Below are 25919 nucleotides of genomic sequence, written 5' to 3'. Positions count from 1 at the left end.
AGGTACGCATATATCCAGAAATAAGTAAGATCAGAGCAAGATGTATATTTAAATGATGGTTAGAGGTCATCTCTTAAGTTGGGCCAGTTTTGACAATGACAGTTGTCAAATGTTTTTATCATGTTGTCAATTAGGGTATCTTAAGCAAAAGGTCATTCTCTCCAACCAAGATGCATTTTTATTAAATCATGATTGCATTTATCATTCACACAATTCAAAATAAATAGCAAAATGAAAAGCACCAAGAAATCGACTATACTTTCACCAATATACCAATCAGTAACTAAAAACACTCAACATTCAAAAGGCTTATAAAGTAGCTGAAATAAAACTTTGAGTGTTCAGAAGAATCAGTATTCTGGTTCTGGATAGCATAACAACTGCTTTTGTGGTTCAGTTAGGAGAAGATTCCTTCAAGGCACTGAACGCATGGAAAAAACACCAAAAGGTCTGTGGTTTCCGAGAGGTTCCTCAGCTGCCAATGCTTAGAAGACCATAACTGAATCAATTTTATATCAAAAACCCTTCAAAAGGGTTACAGATTAACCATTCTTAAGGGGACTACTTTTTTTTTCCCAAGTTACAAATTCAAGCCAAGCAGCTAAAATAACAGTAATTTTACAAGACATCTAATAAAACGTAATCTCAGACACAAACAAAAGCTGAGGGGATATTTTTTTTTATAAATGCTTGTTAACGTAAGGCCTGTTAATGCTTGTTTGTACATACACAACGACAACTCATCGTTAGAGTTGACCAGTCACACTCATGAGAATCTAAACACGCACAATAGAGCTCAAAAGGCAAATATGTCTTGACAAAAATGAACCCCACCCCAAAATACACAGATCAGCACAACATTAAAACCAGCCGTCTAATATTTTGTAGGTCCCCCTCGTGCTGTCAAAACAGCGCCAACCCACATCTCAGAACAGCATTCTGAGATTATATTCTTATCACCACAGTTGTACAGAGTGGTTATCTGAGTTACCGTAGACTTTGTCAGTTCGATCCAGTCTGGCCATTCTCTGTTGACCTCTCTCATCAACAAGGTGTTTCCATCCACAGAACTGCCGCTCACTGGATGACCCATCTGGCACCAACAATCATGCCATGTTCCAAATCACTGAGATCACATTTTTCCCCATTCTGATGGTTGATGTGAACATGAACTGAAGCTCCTGACCCATATTTGCTTTATTTTATGCATTGCACTGCTGCCACATGATGGCTGATTAGATAATCGCATGGATGATTGTTGGTGCCAGATGGGCTGGTATGAGTATTCCTGTAACTGCTGATCTCCTGGGATTTTCACATCAGTTACACAACAGCCTCTAGAATTTACTCCAAATGGTGGCAAAAACAAAAAAACATCCTGTGAGCGACAGTTCTGTGGATGGAAATGCCTTGTTGATGAGAGAGGTCAACAGAGAATGGCCAGACTGGTTCGAACTGACAAAGTCTACAATAACTCAGATAACCACTCTGTACAATTGTGGTGAGAAGAATGCTATTCTGAGATGCAGGTTGGGCTGTTTTGGCAGCACGAGGGGGACCTACACAATATTAGGCAGGTGGTTTTAATATTGTGGCTGATCGGTATATGTATTAAGGTTTCAAGTTTTTTTCTTAAGTTACTGTCTATACATTTACAATGCTACATTTATTTATAATAAAACATTGTAGGTTCAGTGGCAGACACATAGACATAAACATGCACACATACACGCATACAGACAGTGTGCCAGTGTGCGTTTCAGACATATGCGGTATGCACATGTTGCCGTCTCTATCCTAAGTGTCCAGTGCCTGAAGAAATATTCTATTATGGGTTATTCAAGTGTCATTATCTGACATAAACCAGATCTATGATAGATATGTGTCTGGTTTATTATCGGTAACATCGTTATTGGTGCAGTTTGAATAGAGAAGAGAGTACTATAGTGCAATCACTTGCCATTTGTCTCTTGCACAATGGCTTGCCATGATTGATGGAACTGAATGCAACCATCAGCCAATTAGCTCGGAAGGTTTTTTTGATGAGGTCAACAACAAAAACAACATACTAATAAAAGACGAATTGAAAATCATCAGCAAAATTGTTGAGTTAAACGTAAATAATTCTGTCACACTAATTTTGATGGTCTTAAGTTTGGGTTTTGAACCGTAAAGATGGTAAAATTGCAAAATGAAATTGCACCGATTGCAAAAACAACCTGGGAACTGACACGCATACACACAAGTTAATGGTCACAAAGGTATAAAAGCTCAAATTAAAAACAGCTCAGCATACCAAAATTCCACTTATGATGCATGTGCTTTCTGCAGCCTACATGCTAATTAGTATAAGCTCCGCCCTTCATATAAAAGCTGTAGAATTGGACACACATTCATATATGAGAGATATGAACTACTGTGAAGCTTCTTTAACCCAATGGACAAGTAGAGACGACATGCTTCCAAAACTGTATTTTTCAAACCACAGATAAATAAATTCAAATAAAACCATCATAAAATTCTCAGTTTGGAAGTTTAAGGGGGAACACGCACGCACGCACGCACGCACGCACACACACACACACACACACACGCACACACACACACACACACACACACACACACACACACACGCGTCAGAGAACTTTTCTAGACATTGATCAACCGCATAACTCAAGCACTGGAAGTCACATTATCGAAAACAAAAAAAAACAATCACATTGAGCGTAATCTCTGATCTGGTTAAGAAAACCATTACATGATGTTAAGAGAGTTGCAAAGAGTTAGTGTTAACCTGTGAAGAGTCTGTAATGCTAAACCATGTTTATCAAACCAAAATGTCCAGAAGAAAACATTAGATTCCATGAGCTCTAGTTCACACAAGGGAATCAGTAGGGACACGCCCACAGCCTCAACTGGCACTTTGATTGGCTGTTTATGTTTCTGGAGCTCAAAAGGGTGGTTTAACTGCGACTGTGTAATGCCGTAACACAGTACGGGAAAAATTCAAGTATGACGCCGTTTCTCATGTGGAATGATGAAATGTCCGACTCAACCTTATAAGGAAGAAAAATTACAACTTAAGTGCAAGTGCAATAATGATGCTTCCTCAAAGCAGGAGTCTAGTTGTTTTTGACAGAAAGGATAAGGCATGAAAAACTTGGCACTCATTCTTTCCCAAATAAGGCCAAGGTGGGAGGAGTCAGAACAGAGGCAGAGTTCAGTGGCTCTGCCTCAGAAGTTCAGTTCCGTCACTGTAACAAAGCATCCACTGCAAATACGCCACGAAATGCCCCTGCACCATGCAGACAAGTTTTTTACCTGCAAGACATTTGTCTCTACGATAAACAGATGGACGACTATCTGCCATACAGGTCGTCGGGGTAATCTCTGCCTCTGCTATCACTGTAGTTATGTTCATTGTTGTTGTTGTTGCTATGGTTAGACATGCTCAAACTGCTAGGGGATGGGTGATGTCCATGGTCATCATTTTCAAGATCCCCAAATAAGTCTGCCTCAACCATAGCCGACGCCCCTGTGACTTCAGAATGAGCCGTAAACTGTGACGGATGTAGGAGACCGCTAGAACCCGACCGACCTGGAGCTTCCAATGAGTCTACCAAGGGCTCAGTGTGAAAAAGGGAGGCAGTTGAGCTACCGAGACCAGAAGGTGTTTGCGTGGTCGGGTTTCCAGCCTGAGTTGTCCTCACTGAGGTTTGGGAGCCACGGTGAATCCGATGGCTAACCACAATATTGTTCCCAAAGCCACCCATAGAGGCCATAGTAGTGCTGCGTTCCCGTTGGACCACGGCCGTCATTCCACCCTCTGCCATTAGGCGGCGGATCCGAGACAGCGCGTCCTCTCCTGGGCCGGGCTCGGCTGTTGACTCCCCTATAAGTAACCAGGAAGGAGGACAGTGAGATTCTCAGATAGGATAACAGCATAGGAAACAGGAGTTATAAATGTGTTGATATTTAAGAAATGGAAATTTCAAATTACGCAAATGTGAACCTAGAGCATATTGAAAGCGAATGCAAGGAACCGTATGGGGCCATTCACACAGAACGCACTTTTGCATCTGTTTGCACTATTAGTACTTTATGCAAGCAACTGTAATGGGCCGTTCATATAAAATGCATCACTTTGAGTGTTTGAACATGTTATGCATCCATTTGTGGTATTAACAAGAAACTAAAAGGGATAATTTAACCTCCCGAACACATTGAGAGGTCTAGACATCATCTGCAGCCTGAAACTGAACTTTTTATAGGAAGTTTGGATTGAATAAACTACAGGATGTTCCCTTGCTCCCTATTTAGTGAATGGCATAATCTTCAGTGTGCTGTCTGTCTGCACTGGTCTCGGAACAGTTCAAAATGCACCTTACCTTATCCTAACTCCATATAAAGCCTCTGAAAGCAAACATTTTCAGCTTTTGGATGAACACATTGATTCTCAATGCGAATATGTTGTGCTAAGTATTGGATTTCTAAGAAAAAAAGGTGCTACAGTACATACTGGTGTACACAATGTTTACCAGCATGGGGTTTCGTGCTAAATCACTCAAACTTTTAAAATTGCAAATCGGATGAAACTAGAAACACTAATCTTTTGACTCAAACAGGTTTCAATGTAAAAACTTAATTAGGTTTCATACCAGATGTAGTTTTGTTGGCGTTTCTCCCAAAGACAAACTCTGCTGTGGTCAGCGCCATGTTGTGTCATAACTCTGTGCGTTGAAAGTTTAATCATTTACTTGCAGCACAGAGTCTCCTGAACTGAGATCAGTCTATATAAATTAATTAAAATTATGCGTTGCACATAGCGAAGCCAAAATACAACATCCACACCGTGTGTACGGGGAGTCGCACAAGGTTAAACAGAACATGTTTTTTGCATCTGTTTGTGCTATTAAAAGTTTACGAAACAAATTGTAAAGGGCCATTCACGCAGAACATGCTTTTGTGCCAATTCGTGCTATTAATACATTTTATATATATAAACACATGCTAGACAGGACTCTTTGAATGTTGCGCCGCATCATGCCGTTCATTCAGCCTCTTACACAAGAAAGAATTTTTTTTACATTGTGTTGTTATAAGTTAAAATAACTTTTAGAGACAAAATTTCCTCTCCTGGGAAAAGAAACAGGATTCATAAACGTGTTGAAATTTGAGAAATAGCAACTTGGCATTATGCAAATATAAATCTAGAGCACACTGAAAGTGAACGCCAGCAACCATAAGAGGTCATTCGCACAGAACAAGTTTGTGTGTCTTTTTTGGGCTATAGTTGTTTTTCTATGATAAGACGTACGTCTCTGAACATTGCGCAACGTCTTGAGTTCTTTCTGGCCACTTTTTAAATGCTGCGTCAAGTCAAGTTAAGAAATTTGAAAAAAGTGTCTCAAGACACCTACATTCTGCTTTATACTTTGCAATGCATCTAGCTTTATTAATGCAAAAACAAGTTCTGTCTGAACGGTTCCCTAAAAGACCTTTCTGCAATTTTTTTGCGAGCTGCACCAAGGCTGCTCAAAACACAGTGCAATTGATTACAGACAAAGTTGCCGCCCCTTCACTTTGAAGTATGTATGTACAGAATACAGTTAATTAAATCACAGTCTGTTTAGTTTTAGTAATCACACAAGGCCATATTGCGATTTTAATTTGATTAATTGTGCCCTACTTTTCAGTGATAGCGATAACAAACAATAACGCCTTAGCAAGTTAACTATTAACTCGGTGTGTGTGCTCAAAGGAGCCCATTACACAGAAAGAACTATGGTACAGATTCAATTAGACAGGCTAACATCAGGTAATAAAGCACTTGAGACAGTAATAACTGTCTAAAGCCCTCAGTAGGATGAAACACAGATCTAAGATAGGTTACTTCAATCAATTTCACTCCATTACCTGTCTCACATGAGAGAAACAGAGCAAGAAAGAGGGAGAGAGCAGTTACCGTGATATGTGTTGGGTAAGCTGGCACGGTTCAGTGATCCCTCTGAAACCGATGTCTGAACCAGTGTATGTGTCATCTCTGGGTGTGTCTGTCTTTCCGTGCTGGTGCTTGCTGTCTGAACCACTGAAAAAGTAACACATTTTACAGCTCAGAGTGAATACAATCAATATTAATTAACAGACTCAGTTACAAAAAGATGACGGGAGAGTTATAGATGAAAATGGTCATATTTCACCCCAAAATCAAAAGAAAGAATAAAGAAATTCTTTTTAACTTTAAGAAAAAATGAAATGCAAAAAATTATCGTAAAAATATAATTACATTTATAGTTAAATATATATATATAAATAAATTATACTTGATTATTTTTCCCTTTTGATTTGTGTGTGAATCTCGTGATAACATGTCCAGGTCAAATTTCACCCCTAGATCACTTTGGATAAAAGTACATTTTCCATTTATGCAAATGTAAGCATTTATATGTATGTTATGATTTTGGAAAGTGTGTGTCTTACTGCGTCTGGATGTGTGGGTCTGCTGGAAGGTGCTGGTTGTAGGAAGTTCTCTCTCCGTTTGCGTCTCCGCATTCTGCAGTCGCAACACTGGTGTCTGCGTCCCCTGTGAGGTCACAGTAGGAGCGGGCTGGCGCGGCTGCAAGCCAATAGCGTTCATGAGGCCCATGTCTCGGTCGAATCGCCAGCCAGACCTGCTCGTCCTATAAGAAATAAAAGCAGATTACAATAATTTTGGATGCTCGAATTATAATATAATTTGTTTGTTATGAAAAACGGTTATGAATCAAAAAAGTTCATTTCAGACCCTGGGCGTTCCATTCCACGAGTTCGGCTGCTACTGTTGACGGTGAACAAAGAATCCGAGCTCAGATCCAACTGACTGTCTCCATCACTACGGAAATCACTGTGAGCAAAAAACATTTAGACTTGACTGTATTGTTTATACATCCAAGGGAGTTATTTACCTAACAATTGCCTGAATAATCTTTGATCATGCTTTTTGAAGTCAGCATGAAACAACATTCTCAAACCAATATACTACCAAATCCATATTTATCCGGATACATTTAAAAACAGCGTTTTTTTTTATTTTCGAAACGCTCTTCGTCCATACTGCCATTTTCAAACGTTTCCCAAAAGTTACACTGAAATGTACAAAAACACTTAAAACCCCTTTACTGAGCGAAAAATCACTGTTCCATGTACGGTATGAAACGCAATTTTACTCGTGTTCTGTCGCCGGACAGTAATTCAGAGTATAATTTCCATTGCTTTTGAAGGAATGCAAAGTGAAGGTTGAAAAAAGTCATTTATCTTTAACAACGCGATTAAAGTGAAAAGCAGGCACAACAAAACCATTACAACATGGTCCGCCATCTTCATTGTTTTGAGTTAAATGGATCACATGACTGCATTGCATGACTAGAGACACGTATTCATTCCACACTACAATGCGAAGACAGCGTTTTCAAACCTATACACTTGGGAGAGAGTTTTCGCCAAAGCTCTGTTTTTGTTGTCAAAAACACCATCTCAGTGTAGACGGAAGGCCATAACGTAGAGAAAAAGATGCATTTTCAAAAGAAAATGTATAAGTGTGGACCTAGCCTTAGTAATAGGATGTGTTTATGAATTAAACAGAATATTCAATGAGAATAAAATTGAAGAGCAGTAATAGATTGGATCATGAAAAGCAGTAACAATATTGCGCTAAACCTGAACGTGAATTTGCAGTATATTGGGGAGGACTACTCCCCTCCTGATTCACAGCCGGCACCCACTTTTGACGTTAAACTTAAGACATTAATTGGTATATTGTAAAACCTTTACATTAACGTTAAAAGGCATTAAATTATTGCATTAACAATTGGCAAGATTTAAGAAAGGCTGCATTACCTTTTTAAGTAGCCTAGAACAGTGTCTACATAGCTTTTTATCTATTGCTTGGAATTAACCAATATCCCATGCTGCCTTGGTGACGTCATCCGAAAAGGAAATTCATTTCAGAGGCGGAACGTGTTTTTTACATTCTAATGAAAAACTGTGAAAACAGTCTTTTTTTCTTAGGCATAACATGCACTGATGATACATACACAATAAGACCAGGAACATGCATTAAAAAATAAATATGAAATTCCAAAGAAGCATCTGATTATTGCAACATATTGCATCTGTCCATGTGGGCTGTGATCTTATTATAAATCAATCAGTTTGGGGGTGAATTCCTCGAAAGCAATAAGCTTCTCTGCGTCTTTCCAATGGAACAGTTTCCTGCCACTAATGAAGATGGTGATCTAATTAAAGGGCGTGTCCACGCCTTCAGGTAACAAGGTAGTTTATCAGAAGACTTTATATACCCAACATATATGAAAAAAGGTCACTTATCTTTCATTAGGAACTCATTTGTCAGTTAAATTACGAAAGATGACCAAATGTCAAACTGATGAGTCAATTCCATGTTTAACTCATCGAGTCAATATTGACAAGCTTTGTCACACGTTTATGACAATAACTGGTTGTAAAAATGCGGCTTTTATCACGTTGTTAATCAGAGTTTGATTTTATCAGCAATTTCCATAGCTACTGTACTGCCACTAAAAAGGCAAATATCAGTAACTCAGGTTCTTTTTTTAGTAACTACACAAGTTTAATGTAAATCAGGTCTCTTAGATTTTCCTGATGCCAATATCAGTCAACCACTAATCTGCATGCTGTAAAACAGCATGGTGGGACGCAGGTCTGGTTTGGAAAGGAACAGCAGGGAAAGAACAATGCCATAGTTCTCCCTTCATTCATTTGTTTCTAATTATTATCTTGCATTCAGCGCTTTAAATGCACTAAATATGCATCTCATCTGTTGCGGCGCAGACCACAAAACCGATGCTAGCCATTTGGTACTCAATCATCTCAAACAGTAGCCCAGACATGCTAAACAGCACTGAACACGTTTACATGCACTTAATAAAACATATTATTTATTTTTGCAGTAAGCGGCATTCTGAAACGTCATCAACAAGACTTAACAAGAATGCCAATTTCCTTACGCCATTTAAGGGATTAAGAGAAAGCGTTTAACACACCCAGGTTTCTCCTGGAGAATGCAGCTTAAAGTGTAAATGGCAAATGGCAGCTGGATGGCAAAAACAGTGCTCCACCATATATTGATTTCTGAACTCTTCCTAAGTTAAAACATTAGTATTGTGTAGTTTAAAAATGAATATGAACTTGTTTTCTTTGCATTATTTGAGGTCAGAAAACAGCATCTTTTTTGTTATTTTGACCAGTTGTCATTTTCTGCAAATAAATGCTCTAAATGACAATATTTTTATTTGGAATTTGGGAGAAATGTTGTCAGTAGTTTATAGAATAAAACAAAAATTTTCATTTTACTCAAACACATACCTATAAATAGTAAATCCAGAGAAACTGATCATTTTTTGCAGAGCTGTATATCCATTTATACATATCAATGTAAAATATCAACTTATCATTACGTTTGGGTAAATGCACTCATACATAGGGGAATCCCAGAGTGTTACGTAAGCACGAAACCCCACTTGCAGCACAATTCCGCTGCAGGTCACGATAGAAAGTTAAGGTTACAAACCCAGCAACAACTCTGGAATATCTGGAAATAAAGCAAAGCAACTGGGAATAAAATAGCAAAGTCTTACTAAGATAACATGTTTGTAATTTACACAAGCTTTGTGGGCAAAATACGTTGCCATGGATAAAGCTGCTTACTGACCGATCCGCATATATACAGGAGCAAAGAGTACACAGCTTATACAGTGTGCATGCAAATGGGAATGCTACTTTCTCACAAATCGCGGCTTATCTGGTGTCCATGTAAACACGGTCATTGAGGATGAAAAGAGCAACATTATTAGCTACATGGACCTAACCACAGTAGCCAGCCATGGTCTTACCTGTGCTTATATGGCATTGCTCTGTAAATATACAGTAGAGCAAGTGCATTAAGGGCTTTGAAGTCTGGACTTCCAAGACTAATGGACAAATTATGGGCAAAGTTTTCCTCCAGCGTAATATATGTTCCGTTTGATATTTGGAAATGAACAGAATAAATATAATGGGCTCATATCAATAAACAGGCTCATCAATTTTTAAAAGTTGGCATCAATAACAAAATTAACGTCACTTAATACATGCCCTTATACTTGAAAACCAAGAACAAAACTATGCAAGATAACAGAAAATGTGACCCAGTCTACCTTAAATACAGGTTAAATATTTAAAGTATTAAATACAGGTTTTATACTATGTTGGTAGTTACATTAACTATGATTTTTCAAAATGTAAAATCTGAGTCCTGAATCAAAACCAGTTGAGAACCACTGATCTAACATTTCTGACCAGCGCTTAGACATACATGTATGCCACACAATCAGCTGGGTGTCTGCCATTTTAGCTTGGTGTGATACAAATTGGTCACTCACACTGGCCTGCAGATGACCAGGTCCCCTTTGTTGGTTCCGTAGGCCAACCCCATACCTGGCTCTGGAAGCCACCGAGCTGAGTTAATACTGACGTGTCTCCTCTGGTCTGGAGCCATGGGGTAGACCACATTAAACATCATCTGTTGGAAACCGAGAGAAAGTAAACAATCAAACACACGGAAAACAAAAATACAAATCTAAAAGCAGAGTCCTCTTTGGAATAAAATTTATGAAAGTAGAGCAAATAAAAAGGCAACACACTTAATAGGAAAACCACAATATTGTGCTCAGAATGGGCACTCTAAATGTCTCTAAAAGGGATAGCGTACTCAAAAATGAACATTTTAGCAAAGAAAGCAAATAAGACCCAGACTATCATTCTGTCTAGCATCTCCTTTGTGTTCCATGAAAAAAAGAAACCAATCTGGGGTTTGAAAAAATGAGGGTTAGTAAATGACAGAACTATCATTTTACATTAAGGGTTATGAGTAAACAAATCAATATTTCCATATTATTAAAAATATAATAAAAAGACAAATGTTTCATTTTCAGGCTCTTACTCTAATAGAGGTCTCTCCTCCGTGTGGCTGCTGCAGACGGAACACTTGCGCCACCATGTGGTCAGTGGTGGGATGAAGCAGAATGCGTCGAGAGGCCAGTCCCACCATCACATAACAGCCCATGGGGGAAAGACTGACTGAGATTGCGTTCGGGCCTGAAAAACAGACAAAAAGACAAATTTGAGACTTATTAAATTTGAATGGTGTCCAAATGTTCTGAATTACTGATTACAATGTCACTCTTTTCAAAACTGCAAACAAAAGTATCTGAAACTAAGGTATATAAACTGCAGTTTAACTCTGACCGAATCTCTTGGTGTACAGCATCTCTCCCAGGTTATGGGGCGCAAGGGAATAGACAGCCAGAACACCCTCATCAGCAAAACCCCGCTGGCTGCTGGGAATGAACACAGCCAACAGCTGCCCATCTGCTGAGATATCACAACTGGCATCGTTGTAGATCTTGCAGTGAGGAACCAGCACATTCACAGAGGCTGAAGCAGAAGAGAAGAAAACAAACATAATCTAGTGTTACTATGGCCATTTCAATATGGCAGTAAAATGACGACTGTCAATCAGTAAACCTTTGAATTCCCAAGATATCTTCCTGTCAAAAAAGCCATAGAGTTTTCAAGAGATTTCAAACTACCTATCCAGATAAAGTTAAGCAAACTATTATTATATGTGCAAATTATTGGGAAGAATGTACCATTGCTGATCTCTGGAAGGTCAAACTTGGTGAAATCCCACCACTGTAGCCTGTAGGTGGTGTTGGCAATGTTACTGGCAACGGCCGACTGACCATCACCTATAGACGCACCTGTAGGAAATTATTTTCTTTCCATAAGAGCAAGATCTGAACACTGCCAGTGTACTTTTAAAATTGTTCTTATATTAAATTTGTATTTCTACAGTTTCTGACAGTACAGACCCTTTAACAATAATGCAAACATAATTTGGCTAGTTAAGTCATGTAAAAACAGTTATTTTACATGAACTTCAGGGACTGGAAAAACCAAACAAACAATACATACAAAAAAACATCCCAATGTACCTGCTAAAACTCTGTTAATAGAGGAGTGAGTGGCCAGACCTGACTGACCCCTCTCATGGAAGAGTCCAGCATAAGGTAAATACTCTGGTAACAGGAACCTCCTAAAAAAATAAACCAAACAAAAATATATATGCATAACATTCATAAAGTGTTGGCAAAGAGTTTATAGAAATGCATGCATTCATTATTTTTTAAATCTTGTAGTGTCAAAAATTATTTAATGATCACACTGACCGTGGGACAAAGCGCCCTAGAGAGGGGGCTGACATTCGAGCGTTGCGTGGCATTCTGTGTCTTGTCCTGTCTCCTGGCTCCCTGTGATTGAGAGGAAAAAAGAAATGTTAAACACACAGTGTATGCCCAGAAAATCCCTAACAATGATAAATTGCTCATGTTGTTCTTGCATATGATTCTGGTTTATACTTTTTAGAAATTAACAAAAGCGGTAAATAAATACCCATTTAACAGAAAACACACTAGTAATATTACAAACATGTAATAGTAACAAACTACTATTAATTAAAAATTCTTCATTTGGTCATTTTAAATATAAATATTTTATGAATTCATTTTATTTATTTTTATAAAACACCACTTATTACAAGTACAACATTTCTCAATATGCATCTTTAACTACATATTTTCACAGTAACAATTCTTGTTTGATGTGCAATTGTAGTGTGATCACTTAAAATGCACTTCGCTTTCCAACAAAAGTGAATAACTGGGTCCGTAAACAGTAGTCCATATGACTCATGTGATGCTGTGTTCCAAGTTTTCTGGAGTCACACAACAGATTTATGAGGAACTGACTCATATTGCAAATGGGTCATTCTCAAAAAATGTTAGACTTTCCATCTCATAAAATATTGACATTTTCCATTCAGTTTTTGCATATAAAACACTGAGAGTAAACATTTATTCATAAAGGACAACTTGGCTGTTGTTCTTTCTTTTATTATTTAAATTTGTTTCACGAATGAGTTAACACTAATGAGGGTCAAATAGGTTACAACACAACATTTTGAGAGTTCAATGGGGTACAACACCAAAACATTTTGTGTAAAATTAAAATAAAAGGTAAAACTTTAGCAAGCTGGGAAAAATCACTATATGCATATTTAAGCAGCCTCTGAACTTTGACCTTAATGCCATAAAATCAGGGAACAAACATTCTTTTTAAATTATTAATAATAATTTTGTTTAGCTTTTTTGCACACTCAATGCACAGCATTGCACTAATGCTTTTATTAAAAATAAGTACAAAATAAATACAACATGTCATAGAAATGGTTTACCAGATGAAGGGGATTTTTTTTCAGGCAATTGACAATTTTAAAATATATTTTCTAAAACATTTGCAAGCCATTACATATCATTAAAAGGTTAGGTTATAGAATGATACCTTTTAATTTATTTGTTGCTTTTTGAAAACATTTTCATGACTAAAAAAAGTGAAGGGACATGTTTGTCAACATATTTTGATATTTACCCAAATGTTGTCAGAAATAACCTATTGTTTGAGACACAAAGCTTTCTATACACAAGGGGGAGCAAGACGGCTCACAAAACCAGGTCCTCCATTGATCTGCATTCAAATATCAGAACGATTTACATAATCTAATTGTTTCACTCTGGAGAGTAATTTTTAATTAAAACTGATAGTTACAAGGATTCATACCACAGCAGTATCTATAAAATATATTGTTAATCTACCAGTAACAATTTATTGTGATTGGCTCATTCTGAACAGCGCTGCTAAAAGTAACAGGTGCCACGTGCTTCAGCAGCAGTCTAGTGATCTGTCGTCGTGTTTTTCCAAAAATAAATAAATACAAGTATTAAATGATCTAAGCAACATATTTTACTATTTTCTATAATTCAAGAACTTTTTAAGCACCTCTTGGTAATAATGGCTATGTTCAAGTGTTTTCCAGGACTTAAATTTGAAAAAGCCAAATTCAAGTACTTCAAACACCTTGTACGAACCCTGATATAAGCATCATCAGACTCACTCAATGTCCTCATAGTCTCCATCACTGGCCTCTGGTGGTGTGGAGGAGGGGTTGTTAGATTGGCTGTCGGATTGAGAGTTTGAGAGCGTACGTAGGCGATTCTGTAGGGAACGCTGTCGAATACTTTCTCTCCGAGACAGATACTGGATCATCCTCTGGGCATAATATGCAGCCGGAGAAAGTCTGAGGAAAAAGAGAGGTTAACCTACATATATAATAATTATTATACAGTAAGTGCTTAAATACGAGATGAAACATTCCCAACAAATGACTGTAATAAATGTTTTATTGCTTGATATGAAATATCACAGAAGCCCATTATAAATTAAAAAATATTTTTGGAGGCCCAACCAAATGGGCTATTGGTTAATAATATTATTTTCCCAGCCCAAATGGCCCATATTTGAGCATGTGTCCTTGGTGACAATAGCTGAAAAGTCATTTCAGAGAAGGGATCATGACATGACTTTTTATTATTTTAATATGTTCCTTGAGGTTCACATATAATATTAATATTTATATAGTTGTAAAACATGATAATTTTCCACCCTCATTCTGACCCTCTGTCAGAAATGCTATGTTTTGCTGCTGCTTCTCCTTTAAGACTTGACAGTACACGCCCACTGTTATGATTGGCTCTCTGCTCTTGACTGACCTGCTCTCTCTACTTGCCATCTCATTGCTCACCACTACTGGAAGGGCTATGAAACTAATAAGGTAAAGTAAGCATTGATGTGTTGTTGTGGAGGCAGTCAGATGGCATAACAATGTGGAGGAAATGGAGAATGGTTTGTATAGGCAGCGTGATTTTAACAAATGCTTTTTTCCAGTGCACAGGAAGTTTTGAGTTCTGAAACGTACAGTATGTTTTGTAGTACAATGACCTCTTATATGTCAAAAGATCAAGGAAAAATGTATTCATGGCATGACATCTTTAATGAAGCTCATACACAATAAGAAAGTAAAGAGTATCAATTTGGAAACTTTGAAACAAGTACCTGGCAGGGTCTGGGTATATCGGATGATCTCTGGACCCGGACATATCATACCGAGAGAAAGGAAACAGTGAGGATTCCAACAACCTCCTGAGACATAATAAATGATTACAAATAAATAAGATGACATTATAACCAGATTTAGATATCACCTGGTTGCTTTGTTTTCTTTGTTCGAACAAAAAAAAAAAAAAGCAGACATTCCTACCTTCTGAGCGAGTCCTCGTCTGGATTATCAACAGGCACCTCTGGGTTTAAGGCGTCTTGTGCTGCCTCAGAGGAAGTGCTGGCCGCCGGCTGCTGGTACACACTTTCCCACTGCCCCGTCTCCTGATTATACACCAGACCCATGGGCTGTTGCCCCTGTAGATCCGAAGGGGCTTCACCCAGCTCCATAGGCCTCATCTCAGTGGGTTGGGCCTCCACTCGTGCACCCTGACCCGGGTCCTCAAAAGGAGGCACTGAAAGCGGCCAAGAAGGGCCTTCTTGAGAGGCAGACGATGAGGACGTTTGACCAGAACGCTCCCATCGCTGGGTGTCGTGGTTAAAGGTAAGAAGGTTGTGACACGACCGACAGCGATTGGGGTGGTTTTGAGATGGCCCGGCGACTGTCCCTCCATTTCCAGTGTTGGAGTTTGAGCTATGATGGGAAGGTCCTGGGCGTTCAGTGTCCATACTGCTACTGAGCAGCTCCTGCATGGGTCCCGGTCCACCCGCCACTTCTCGGCTTGCACCAGGCCGCTCTAATTCTTGCATACGCTCGTATTCCATGAAGTAACGGCTCAGGTTGCACTGTAGAACGTTCCGTATGGATGCGGGATTGTTGCGTTGAGTGTTGTCATAGAAAGGGTGGTGCCCACTGCTTGTGCCATCGTTGGCTCGACCCCGGTTGGGCTCCATGCCAGGCAGCACAAGGCCCCGCCCCTCAGTAGCAGACGTGTATATGGGTGATGATGAGGAGCCATCTGGGAACCTACGTAAGAAGAGAAGATCCATAGAGGAGGAACTAGTTCTGGGAGGGGGCACCACACCCCTTGATTCTCCTCCAATTGGACCCAAGCCATGTTCATGCCCTGTACTAAGCAGACTTCCAGACCAATCGGCCCCTGGGAGACGCCCGGGAGCCTCAATGGGGCCTGGTGTCTGTGACCCTATGGGATCAATCGTCCTAAGACCCTGATGTGTAGAGTTTCCAGACGTCCCAATGAACACACTGCTAAAAGCCGAGGGGCGGTCCGTGGAAGGGCGGGTCTGACTTGGGGTAGGCGTAAAGGCAGAGGGGCCTGACTGAGTCTGTGGTTGAGGCAGAAGGTGAGAAGAATCAGAAGGCTGGCGAGACATTGGATTCTGCGTCAGTGAGTTCCGTGAGGTGGCGCAGCGACTGCACAGGCAGCCCAGACCCAAGTGCTGTGTGCAACCCTGCAAGGCAGAGCGGTCGCCCGGATCCGTTCGCACCGGGTACTGGAACCGGGGCATGCTGGGAGGCTCTCGCGGCTCTGGAACTGGGCGGGACTGATCGCTGGATTGTGCCCCAGATGTGCGGGAGGATAAGATGTGGAGGAAATTGTGCAAGATGGGTGTGCGACGCACAGGCGGGGAACGCAAGAGAGAACGTTGGCGGAACAAAGCCATTTCCATACTGTCCATAGGGACCTCTGAATCATCTTCATTCTATTTAACACACATACACAAAAACATCAGCAAGACACTTTGAAAATCATGATATTTGGCAGTATTAGGAATAGAATAATACCCTTACTATTTCTGCAGTATGTATATGGTGCACAACTTGTGCAATATACAAAGCACAGATACTCAAACTTGCCCCTTTACTTCCACAAATGAATAAAAATGATATCAACCTTGATTTTTAACTAATTATTTAAGATAAAAATGCACATTTGAATGTAAAAATGAGCATTTGAATTTTGTATGTGTACCAAGCACTGATGATGGTTTGAGGTGCATTTTAAAGGTTGAATTTCCTTTTTAATTGACACAGCTTCTAAAAAGATGTGTAGTTATTGCACTAAACAAAAACAGGGTGACACGACGCAAAGGTCAAAGACATCTGTCTAGCGCATGCTTACACTGGAAAAGACGGTTGCGTTTGCAGTGAACGGCCCCCAGAGGTGGAGGTCTTTGGCGGTTTTTTCTCTTATCAGCATCTCACTGCATCAGCGTTAGGAACATACATACAACTATATTGCATGAAAAACACTGTGGTACCAACGATATTATAAAGCTTGTGCCTGCGGTAGTACTATGTCACCGGTATAGGCTACACTGTGCAACACTAAGTAAACATAAAACTGTCTTTTGAAGAATTTCTTAATATAATTTTGGCAATATTTCAGTGAACTGGGTATAACAGCATATAAAGGAAACACAATACAGATATAATGGAGAATGGGCAATTTCTCACCTGCTGGTTGGATGGGTTCACAATAGCAGTCAAAAGATTATGACCTAGAGGGTCAAACCTCACCAACCTGGCCCAAAAAAACAAGGATCAACAGTTAAAAAAGATATGGGAAAAGGATATTCAATACCACTTCAGCAAAACAAATGAATGTATAAAGCCATGACGTAAACAGGGTTGCTTCCCCACCGGACACGTTCGGTCTCACTGGCAGTCTTGACCACAGCAAATGGTTCTGGTCTGCTCCAGTCCCAGAAATGTAGTTCGTTGTTGGTGGCGATGAGGAGGAGTTGAGCCGTGGGGTGGAATGCTAGAGAAGCGATGGCTACATTACTCTCTGTATACCAGCTCTCACTACCACCCTATGAATAAAAGAAACATCCACAACATTAATTTAAACTACAATGGTGCTTGTGCTTCTAAATAGACTTTCAAATTATTCATACCAGGAGAATATCTTGGGCTCCCATTTTATGGCTTGTAAATCAAACAGAGTGTAACGTTCAAGATAAGAGAGTTTGCTTAAGGGGAAGGGCCGCACATCTTTTGAATATCTAAAACATGAAACGACACTGATGCTCACATGTAGGTCCCAAATGCGAACTTCTCCATCAAGACAACCAGAGGCCACCAGGCCAGGGATGGTAGGGTGAAAGGTCACACACCAAGGAGTCCGTCGGTGGCCCACCAGAGAGTGCAGGCACTTTCCTGTTTTGACATCTGTGATGTAGATGTTATGGTTGACATGTGTTGAAGCCACAAGATTCCTATAAATAAAATACAACGTTAGAGATAAAAACATGAATAGCATCCCGCATTTTCAAAAATTTTTTAACCTGCTTTCTTTTTTAATCAAAATAATTCTTTACCTATCTGGGCTGAAGGCCAACAGGAAGGTTGATCGTGGATTATCAGGTAGCTCAACTTTCTGTAGAAACATCACATATAAATACATTAGAAAAACTCAAACGTTTGAACACGCTTGTCTTCATTTAAGCATCTCATTAGGGCTGTCAACATTGCTGAGAAACTACATTCAAATTTATAACTGAAATATTACCAAAATTCAAATTTTAGAGACATTATTTCAGGTATGGGGAAATGTTTTTAAATTGACGTTGTCTTTTACATCCACAAGGATGCAACAAATCAATAGAAATTAATCAGCACCATATTGTAGCAATTGTGTATTGCAAAGAACATATCTGGCTGTAAAAAACATTTGCGTGAAGTTGAAAGATTTAGCCAGTTCATATTCTCAAATATTAAGTAAAAATGTAAAATGAGAACAGAAATGATTCAATAGATGGTTTTGTTAACTTAGTGTTGCACAGTAGCCTATACCGTTGCCATAGTACTACCACAGACTCAAGCTTCATAATATCAGCGATACAACAGGGTTTTTCATGCTTATGAAAAGACTTATACAGCTAGACATTCATAAAGGGGCAAGCAAAGACATATGGGGCTTTTCCACTGCACGGAACAACTCGACTCACCTTGACTTGGCTTTTGGGGGTTTTCCATGGTGGATAGTACCTGACAATTTTTTTTAATACCACCTCGGTCGAGGTTCCAAGCGAGCCGATACTAAATGTGATGTAAAAATCCTGCAGATCACTGATTGGTCAGGGAGAATCGTCACTAACAGCATCACCAGATTTCCGACATATGACATCAACCCGCTAGTTTTAAAGTTAGCAACAGCAATAACGGTATCATTTGTTCACGCGACTCTCGAATAGTGAAAAAGAAATGGCTGATGCAAAATCACGCCGTGTTCAATAAACGAGGTGCAATCGTTAGCGATGAGCGAAACGAAAAAGTCTCAGAGGAAGTGTCTCAGCTGTTGGCCATATACGGCTACCACCGGACCTACAAACAGTGTAGGAAAAAGTTAAAATAAAAAGTGACTACAGAACCATCAAGGAATAGTGGAAGTGGTTCAACCAAATGGACGCTATCTAAACCGGCGAGCAATGGGAGGGAGTGTGCCCTGGACTGCCGTTGATCCAGGATGGAGGATGGTATGTTTTGTTACGTTAACTCTATACACTGCTTGAAAGCTTCACTTTATTTAGTCGACCAGCTACGGGAAGCTTGCTTCTAAAACAACCAGGCCAATTTAACTGTTACACTTGTGTAAAATCACCATGCAACAACTGCTTTATGCAGCACAAAGAGCTAGTAGCTAAACAGCTAGAGGTTGTGTTATTGTTTAGGTCAGTTTGTGTCGTGTTTAAGATGATGTCACGGCAGCAGAGGCGGTCTAACTATGATGATCAGCCTATAATCCCACCCACGTTGATGTGGTACTAAACTGCAGTGGAAATGCAAGCTCAAAAACGTAGAGTAAACGTAAAGCGAGTAGAGTTGAGGCGAGTCGAACCGTAACGTGCAGTGGAAAAGTGCCAATAGTCAAGACATAATCAGCAAAGACCTCCACCTCTGGGGGGCGTTCACTCCAAACACTTCCATCTTTTTCTATGTAAGCATGTGCTAGACGGAAGTCTTTGACCGCTGCGTCGTGTCTCGCTGTTTTAGCGTCCCGTGCAGTAAAAATTCATCTTTTTAGATGCTGTGAATTTAAAAGGAAATTCAACCTTTTAAACACATTGAGACATCCACAATCTGTTTTATTATTTACACCGTGTCTGTTTTATCCCAAGAATGCAACTCGTAATAAGTGCTTGGCACATGTTTAAAATTTGTATGCTTATTTAACTTATTTAACAGTTTTATCTTAAATTCAACAAATATTCAAATTTTGAATATTAATTGGACAGTGTGGTGAGCAGGGCGGAGCAGAGCAGCATCTGGAAAGAGCGAGGCTGGGAAGATAATTGGCGAATGACTTCCACCAGCTTGGCCTTGCGATCCAGTGAGGGGAGACGGGAGTATTTGAGGAGAAGAGACAGCGGCAGACGGGAGAGAAATGCACGAAGCTTGTCGCGTTCTTACGTTTTATGATTTGAAGTAGCTGGCTGAAAAGCAGTGTGTGTTTTTGTTTCTTTACACACTGAAAAGTGTCACTAAATGTCTATGTGTTGTCAAGCTGGTCCCAGCTTCCTCCTTACCTTCTTAATTGTTACAGACAGCCTTGCATATTATGATCTTTAGAAGCTTTTTTTCTTAGTTTTGTAGACAAATATAAATTGTGCCTGTTCAGAAATGTTTAACATTTTAATTAAAGATTATTTTTACCAAAGAATTTGAACCCAAGTGTGTAGAAAAGGCTGGTTTTGGAAAAATAATAATAGTAATAATTAGATTTTTGATTGGTTTAACATTTTGTTGGTCACTATATAATAAGGAACATCCATGTGTGTTTTTGTATCTAGGGAGTACTGTTTTAATCAAGAACATCTGCTATTTTTATATTCTGTTTATGATTCATGAAGTTACAAGCAAAAACGTAACAAAAGGGCAGATCTGTTCACAACTTTGCAGTTATTTTTCCTCTGGGCTTTTACTCTATAATATTTGGTACCTGAGTGACACAATTTTTGGTTGTATTTTACTTGAGAACTTTATGATCTCCTCAATGTTTTGACATTATTTTTAAAAGTATAATGTACAGTAAATAATCATATTTCATAAATTACGAAAACAGAACACTTAATTGGTCAACAAATTAAAAAGCTTTTAAAATTTAAAACGTTTTGAGTTGGTTATATTGTTACTATACATTGCAAAGTCCAGCTTTAAGCTTTAAATGACTCATTATGTGTTGGTCAAGAGAGTAGGCTGGTTGTTAATTAACTTGATGGGCAAGCATACAGTGCATCCGGAAAGTATTCACAGCGCTTCACTTTTTACATATTTTGTTATGATACAGCCTTATTCCAAAGTAGCTCAGGTGTATCCTGTTTCCACTGATCATCCTTGAGATGTTTCTACAACTTGATTGGAGTCCACCAGTGGTAAATTCATTTGATTGGACATGATTTGGAAAGGCACACACCTGTCTATATAAGGTCCCAAGCCATGAAGTCCAAGGAATTGTCTGTAGATCTCCGAGACAGGATTGTATCAAGGCACAGATCTGGGTAAGGGTACAGAAACATTTCTGCAGCATTGAAGGTCCCAATGAACACAGTGGCCTCCATCATCCGTAAATGGAAGTTTGGAACCACCAGGACTCTTCCTATTGCTGGCCACACAGCCAAACTGAGTGATAGTCAGGGAGGTGACCAAGAACCCAATGGTCACTCTGACAGAGCTCCAGCGTTTCTCTGTGAAGAGAGGAGAACCTTCCAGAACAACAACCATCTCTGCAGCACTCCACCAATCAGGCCTGTATGGTAGAGAGGCCATAGGGAAGACACTCCTCAGTAAAAGGCACATGACAGCACGCCTGGAGCCAGCCCAAAAGGCACCTGAAGGACTCTCAGACCATGAGAAACAAAATTCTCTGGTCTGATGAAACAAAGATTGAACTCTTTGGCCTGAATGGCAAGAGTCATGTCTGGAGAAAACCAGGCACCGCTCATCACCTGTGGTGGCATCATCATGCTTTGGGGATGTTTTTCAGCGGCAGGAACTGGGAGACTAGTCAGGATCGAGGGAAAGATGAAGGCAGCAATGTACACAGACATCCTTGATGAAAACCTGCTCCAGAGCGTTCTGGACCTCAGACTGGGGTGAAGGTTCATCTTCCAACAGGACAACGACCCTAAGCACACAGCCAAGATAACAAAAGAGTGGGTACAGGACAACTCTGTAAATGTCCTTGAGTGGCCCAGCCAGAGCCCAGATTTGAACCCGATTGAACATCTCTGGAGAGATCTGAAAATGGCTGTGCACCAACGCTCCCCATCCAACCTGATGGAGCTTCAGAGGTCCTGCAAAGCAGAATGGGAGAAACTGCCCAAAAATAAGTGTGCCAAGCTTATAGCATTATACACAAAAAGACTTGAGGCTGTAATTGGTGCCAAAGGTGCTTCAACAAAGTATTGAGCAAAGGTTATGAATACTTATGTACATGTGATTTTTTTGCGTTATTTATTTTTAATACATTTGCAAAGATTTCAAACAAACTTCTCTCACATTGTAATTATGGGGTATTGTTTGTAAAATTTTGAGGTAAATAATTAATTTAATCAATTTTGGAATAAGGCTGTAACATAACAAAATGTGGAAAAAGTGAAGCGCTGTGAATACTTTCGCGATTCACTGTAGAGTAAATACCAAATTATTTTTTATGTGTCATTTGTATCTATAATAATTTAAGAAATACATGCAGGACTATAATGTTTATGGACTGGCCCCATTCACTTCCGTTGTAAGTCCTCTTTTGGAAAGTCATGAAATGTAATAGTGGATTTTTCTTTTACTGTTTGAGCAAATGAGAATTTAAAAAAGGTTTTGCTGTGGTCTCCAATTCACCGCTATATTTTTCGTGAGTTGACGGTTCTATAATTTATTTCCGTATTCAAACCCACAAATGTGAAAAGTTCCATCATGACCAAAAACATAAAAGAAATTAGTAAAGCACATTTTACCTTCCTTCTTTTAATAAAGATCATATTAACTGGACTGTATATTAATGTCCGCTCAACAGTATAAGCCAGAGAGATCAATTAGAGTTAGTGGTTGATACTCTACCTGGCTCTGCCATTTCATCCAGCGGGTCCGGTCCTCCACCAGCTGCTGCAGGAGCCGCTGGGAGCCCAGCGCATGAGCTCCTCGCTCTCGACCTGATAGAATCAGCACAGAGTTCCGGTTCTGCATGGTCATTTTTTACTTTTGGGCTCTTGTGGCCCGGCCGCTGGCCTTCCTCGTACACAAACACAGACTCAGCAGCCGGCCATGCAGACTGCAAGAAAGAAACAAGACAAAAAGCAGATGTTAGGCAGCATTTTAGTCTCAGTTCATGCACATTTAATAGATCTTTCATCATTACAAAGTGAACGGTGACTGAGGCTGATGTCTCTGTTTGTGTTCTACAGTAGAAAGTCTTATACAGGTTTAGAACAACATGAAGATGAGTACATGATGACAGAATTTTAATTTGAGCACATTAGTTGTAGGACTGTCACAAAAGGACTATCACAAACAGCCTGTACAGACAGTTCAGTCATCATTTCCTGTTTTTCTAACCATATTTCAACACATGCATGTAGTTTAAATGACGGTCATATCTAGGCTGATCGTGCAATAAAATGCTTCAACTCAAAGTTTTTCCAGCATATGTAATACAAATATCTCTTGAATACAGCTATTCAGTGACACAATGATCTGTTTTGGTTCAATCGGGCCCCCGGTCTGTGGCCAAACAAGCAAGTCACCATCACGGCACCATCTTTTAACCCTTGTGCGTCAATTTGAAAGTTACTCAGAGGTCCTTGGAGGACACAAATCTCTGCGTCAAAAACTGCCATAAAAGTAATCAGTAAAAACGCCATGAAAATCAGTCCTGATCATAACTACCAAATATTCATCCATTTTCAGGATTTTATCCCTTTAAATACCAGTTTGTTTAAATAATGCCACTGTTGTTTTTGTACACACACACAATTTTAGCTGCATCATTTATTCAACTGGCCTGCAGTGCTCTATAATACAGCAAACAGAAAAAAGCATGTATTTGCTCCATAGGCTAAACATGAGAATAATGGCACAATCTGGTGGAAAATTTTAAACATTTGAATTTTGAAGTCAGGGCTCCGGAATGAAAGAACAATATCATAGAATTCGTAATTTTATGCTTAATGGCACTGGGATCAAATATTGTCGTTTTAATGAGTTTCAATATGGACATTTTTATCCTTAAGGTCCTGAGTGTAACTATTTTGTGTACACAGATTATTATAGATGTATTATAGGAACTGAAGTTGAAATATCAAAATTCCCCCAAAAATACACACCTCTGTCAAAAAATTGTATTATAGGTGTATAATAGGAACTGAAGTTGAAATATCAAAATTCCCCCCAAAATACAAATCTCTGTAAAAATAAGCCGTTGGCATTAACACAGCCAAATGATAGAAACAAATTAAAAAAGACGAAAATGTCCCGAAGGTCGCACAAGGGTTAAATAACAGATCTATAAAAAGAAATTCTACGGGTGCTTTGTCGTAACGTTAAACCAAAATGTAGCCTTTACTTCGACCATACTAAACATTTAACCACAGATCAATAAGACTTTATGTTGCTGTGTGCAAGTGAAGCCCTATCGGAGGTGCTGAAACCGTGTAAACAAACAAGACATTTAAATCAGCATCATGCCAACGAAACCAACATACACATTTAATCAAAGGCAAACCAGGTGAGACAAAATCTGAACACAAACAGCATTGATAAATCTTATCGTGTAACTAACAATAACTCACTGTCGTGCCCGCCCAAATATGGAAACTGAACAGAGGCTACAATGCTAGCCACCGTTTATTCGCTATAAACATTGAGTTCTTTGGACATATTTTAGTTCGGACAGGTGCACAACCACAAATACGTTCTTAGTATGGCAAACTATTATTGAATCTGTGAATATACCGATGTTTAACAGACCTGTTTTGTTGTGTTTGTTACTGAAATGTCATCGAAGGCGCTTATAGCCGCTTGGCCGAGCTGTTTTCCTATAAACCGACCTGAACTGACAACAGAACGAACCGATCCGCCGAGCAGGTTACATTCATGTCGTTTTGGAGTGTCTCGATCAAACCGCTTGTGTTACCGGGGCATGGAGAGGTGTATTGGGGTGGCAGTGGGAGAAAAGATGCTAGCTAGCTGCTTAGTGAGAATCTCGACATAGACAGGCATACTAATCGAGAACAGACACAGCGGCGTTAGGTTAAATAATCGATCGCAAAGTGTATCGTCTGTCTAACGGAAAGGTGGACGCTGCTTGGAATATTTCTATTATACACACAGTGACAAAGAACTATGATATATTTAATATAGTCTGCATAGTAATGTATACATATAGTAATGTAAATTATTATAAATGTATAGTAAATATTACAGTTTTTGAATTTTAAATGATTCATGTACTGTATAAAACTTGTTTACTTAAATTTAATTTTAATCTAATTAGTATTTTTTAATATGATTAATTATTATATTAATTCTAAATAATGTATTCATTAAAAGTAAATTAATACAAAGTATAAATTGTATTTTAAATCATAATATTTTATTTTATTTATTACCAATAATTATTTTTTTAAGAAATTTTTTAGCTTGGCAAGTGTTTTTTGTTGTTGTTGTTGTTCTTTTGTTATTTAACTTAGGTGTGCCAATGTACTTTGATTATGATATTTATTGCCATGTACCGTGTCTAAAAAAAAAATGTAGACATGCCTTGTCTAAATCACACGTCAGAAGTCTATTTCTGTTCATTTTTAAGTAGCAATGAATGAACAAGGAAATATCACCTGTTTTTAAATATATTAAAAACATTTATTTGAATTCAAATTGTGCAGCTGACTGGATT

The 25919-nt window shown here is 39.0% G+C and overlaps 1 protein-coding gene across 2 annotated transcripts; it reads right to left on the bottom strand.

Annotated features, from left to right (window-relative positions):
- Nucleotides 1–1942: 1942 nt before the first annotated feature.
- ambra1b (autophagy/beclin-1 regulator 1b) lies at nt 1943–25226 on the bottom strand. 2 transcript variants are annotated; one of them, XM_052120139.1, is made up of 19 exons: nt 24995–25226; nt 23090–23300; nt 18352–18410; nt 18066–18249; nt 17672–17844; nt 17486–17552; nt 15269–16731; nt 15064–15150; nt 14066–14248; nt 12285–12365; nt 12051–12151; nt 11706–11816; nt 11302–11490; nt 10997–11151; nt 10437–10576; nt 6785–6883; nt 6481–6680; nt 5966–6088; nt 1943–3892 (listed from the first exon to the last, which is right to left on the bottom strand). In XM_052120139.1, exons 2-19 carry the CDS (start codon nt 23219–23221, stop codon nt 3360–3362), a joined length of 4080 nt encoding a protein of 1359 aa, XP_051976099.1. In that variant the 5' UTR covers nt 23222–23300; nt 24995–25226; the 3' UTR covers nt 1943–3359. The 2 variants fall into 2 exon arrangements, with proteins under 2 accessions (XP_051976099.1, XP_051976100.1); XM_052120140.1 differs by having other exon boundaries at nt 15064–15093.
- Between the last annotated feature and the right edge of the window lie 693 nt (nt 25227–25919).

Source organism: Xyrauchen texanus, chromosome 46, assembly GCF_025860055.1.
Source record: "Xyrauchen texanus isolate HMW12.3.18 chromosome 46, RBS_HiC_50CHRs, whole genome shotgun sequence".
Classification (NCBI taxonomy): Eukaryota; Metazoa; Chordata; class Actinopteri; order Cypriniformes; family Catostomidae; genus Xyrauchen; species Xyrauchen texanus.
The sequence above is the reverse complement of the archived record's forward strand: the minus strand, read 5'-3'. Positions and strand labels throughout refer to the sequence as shown.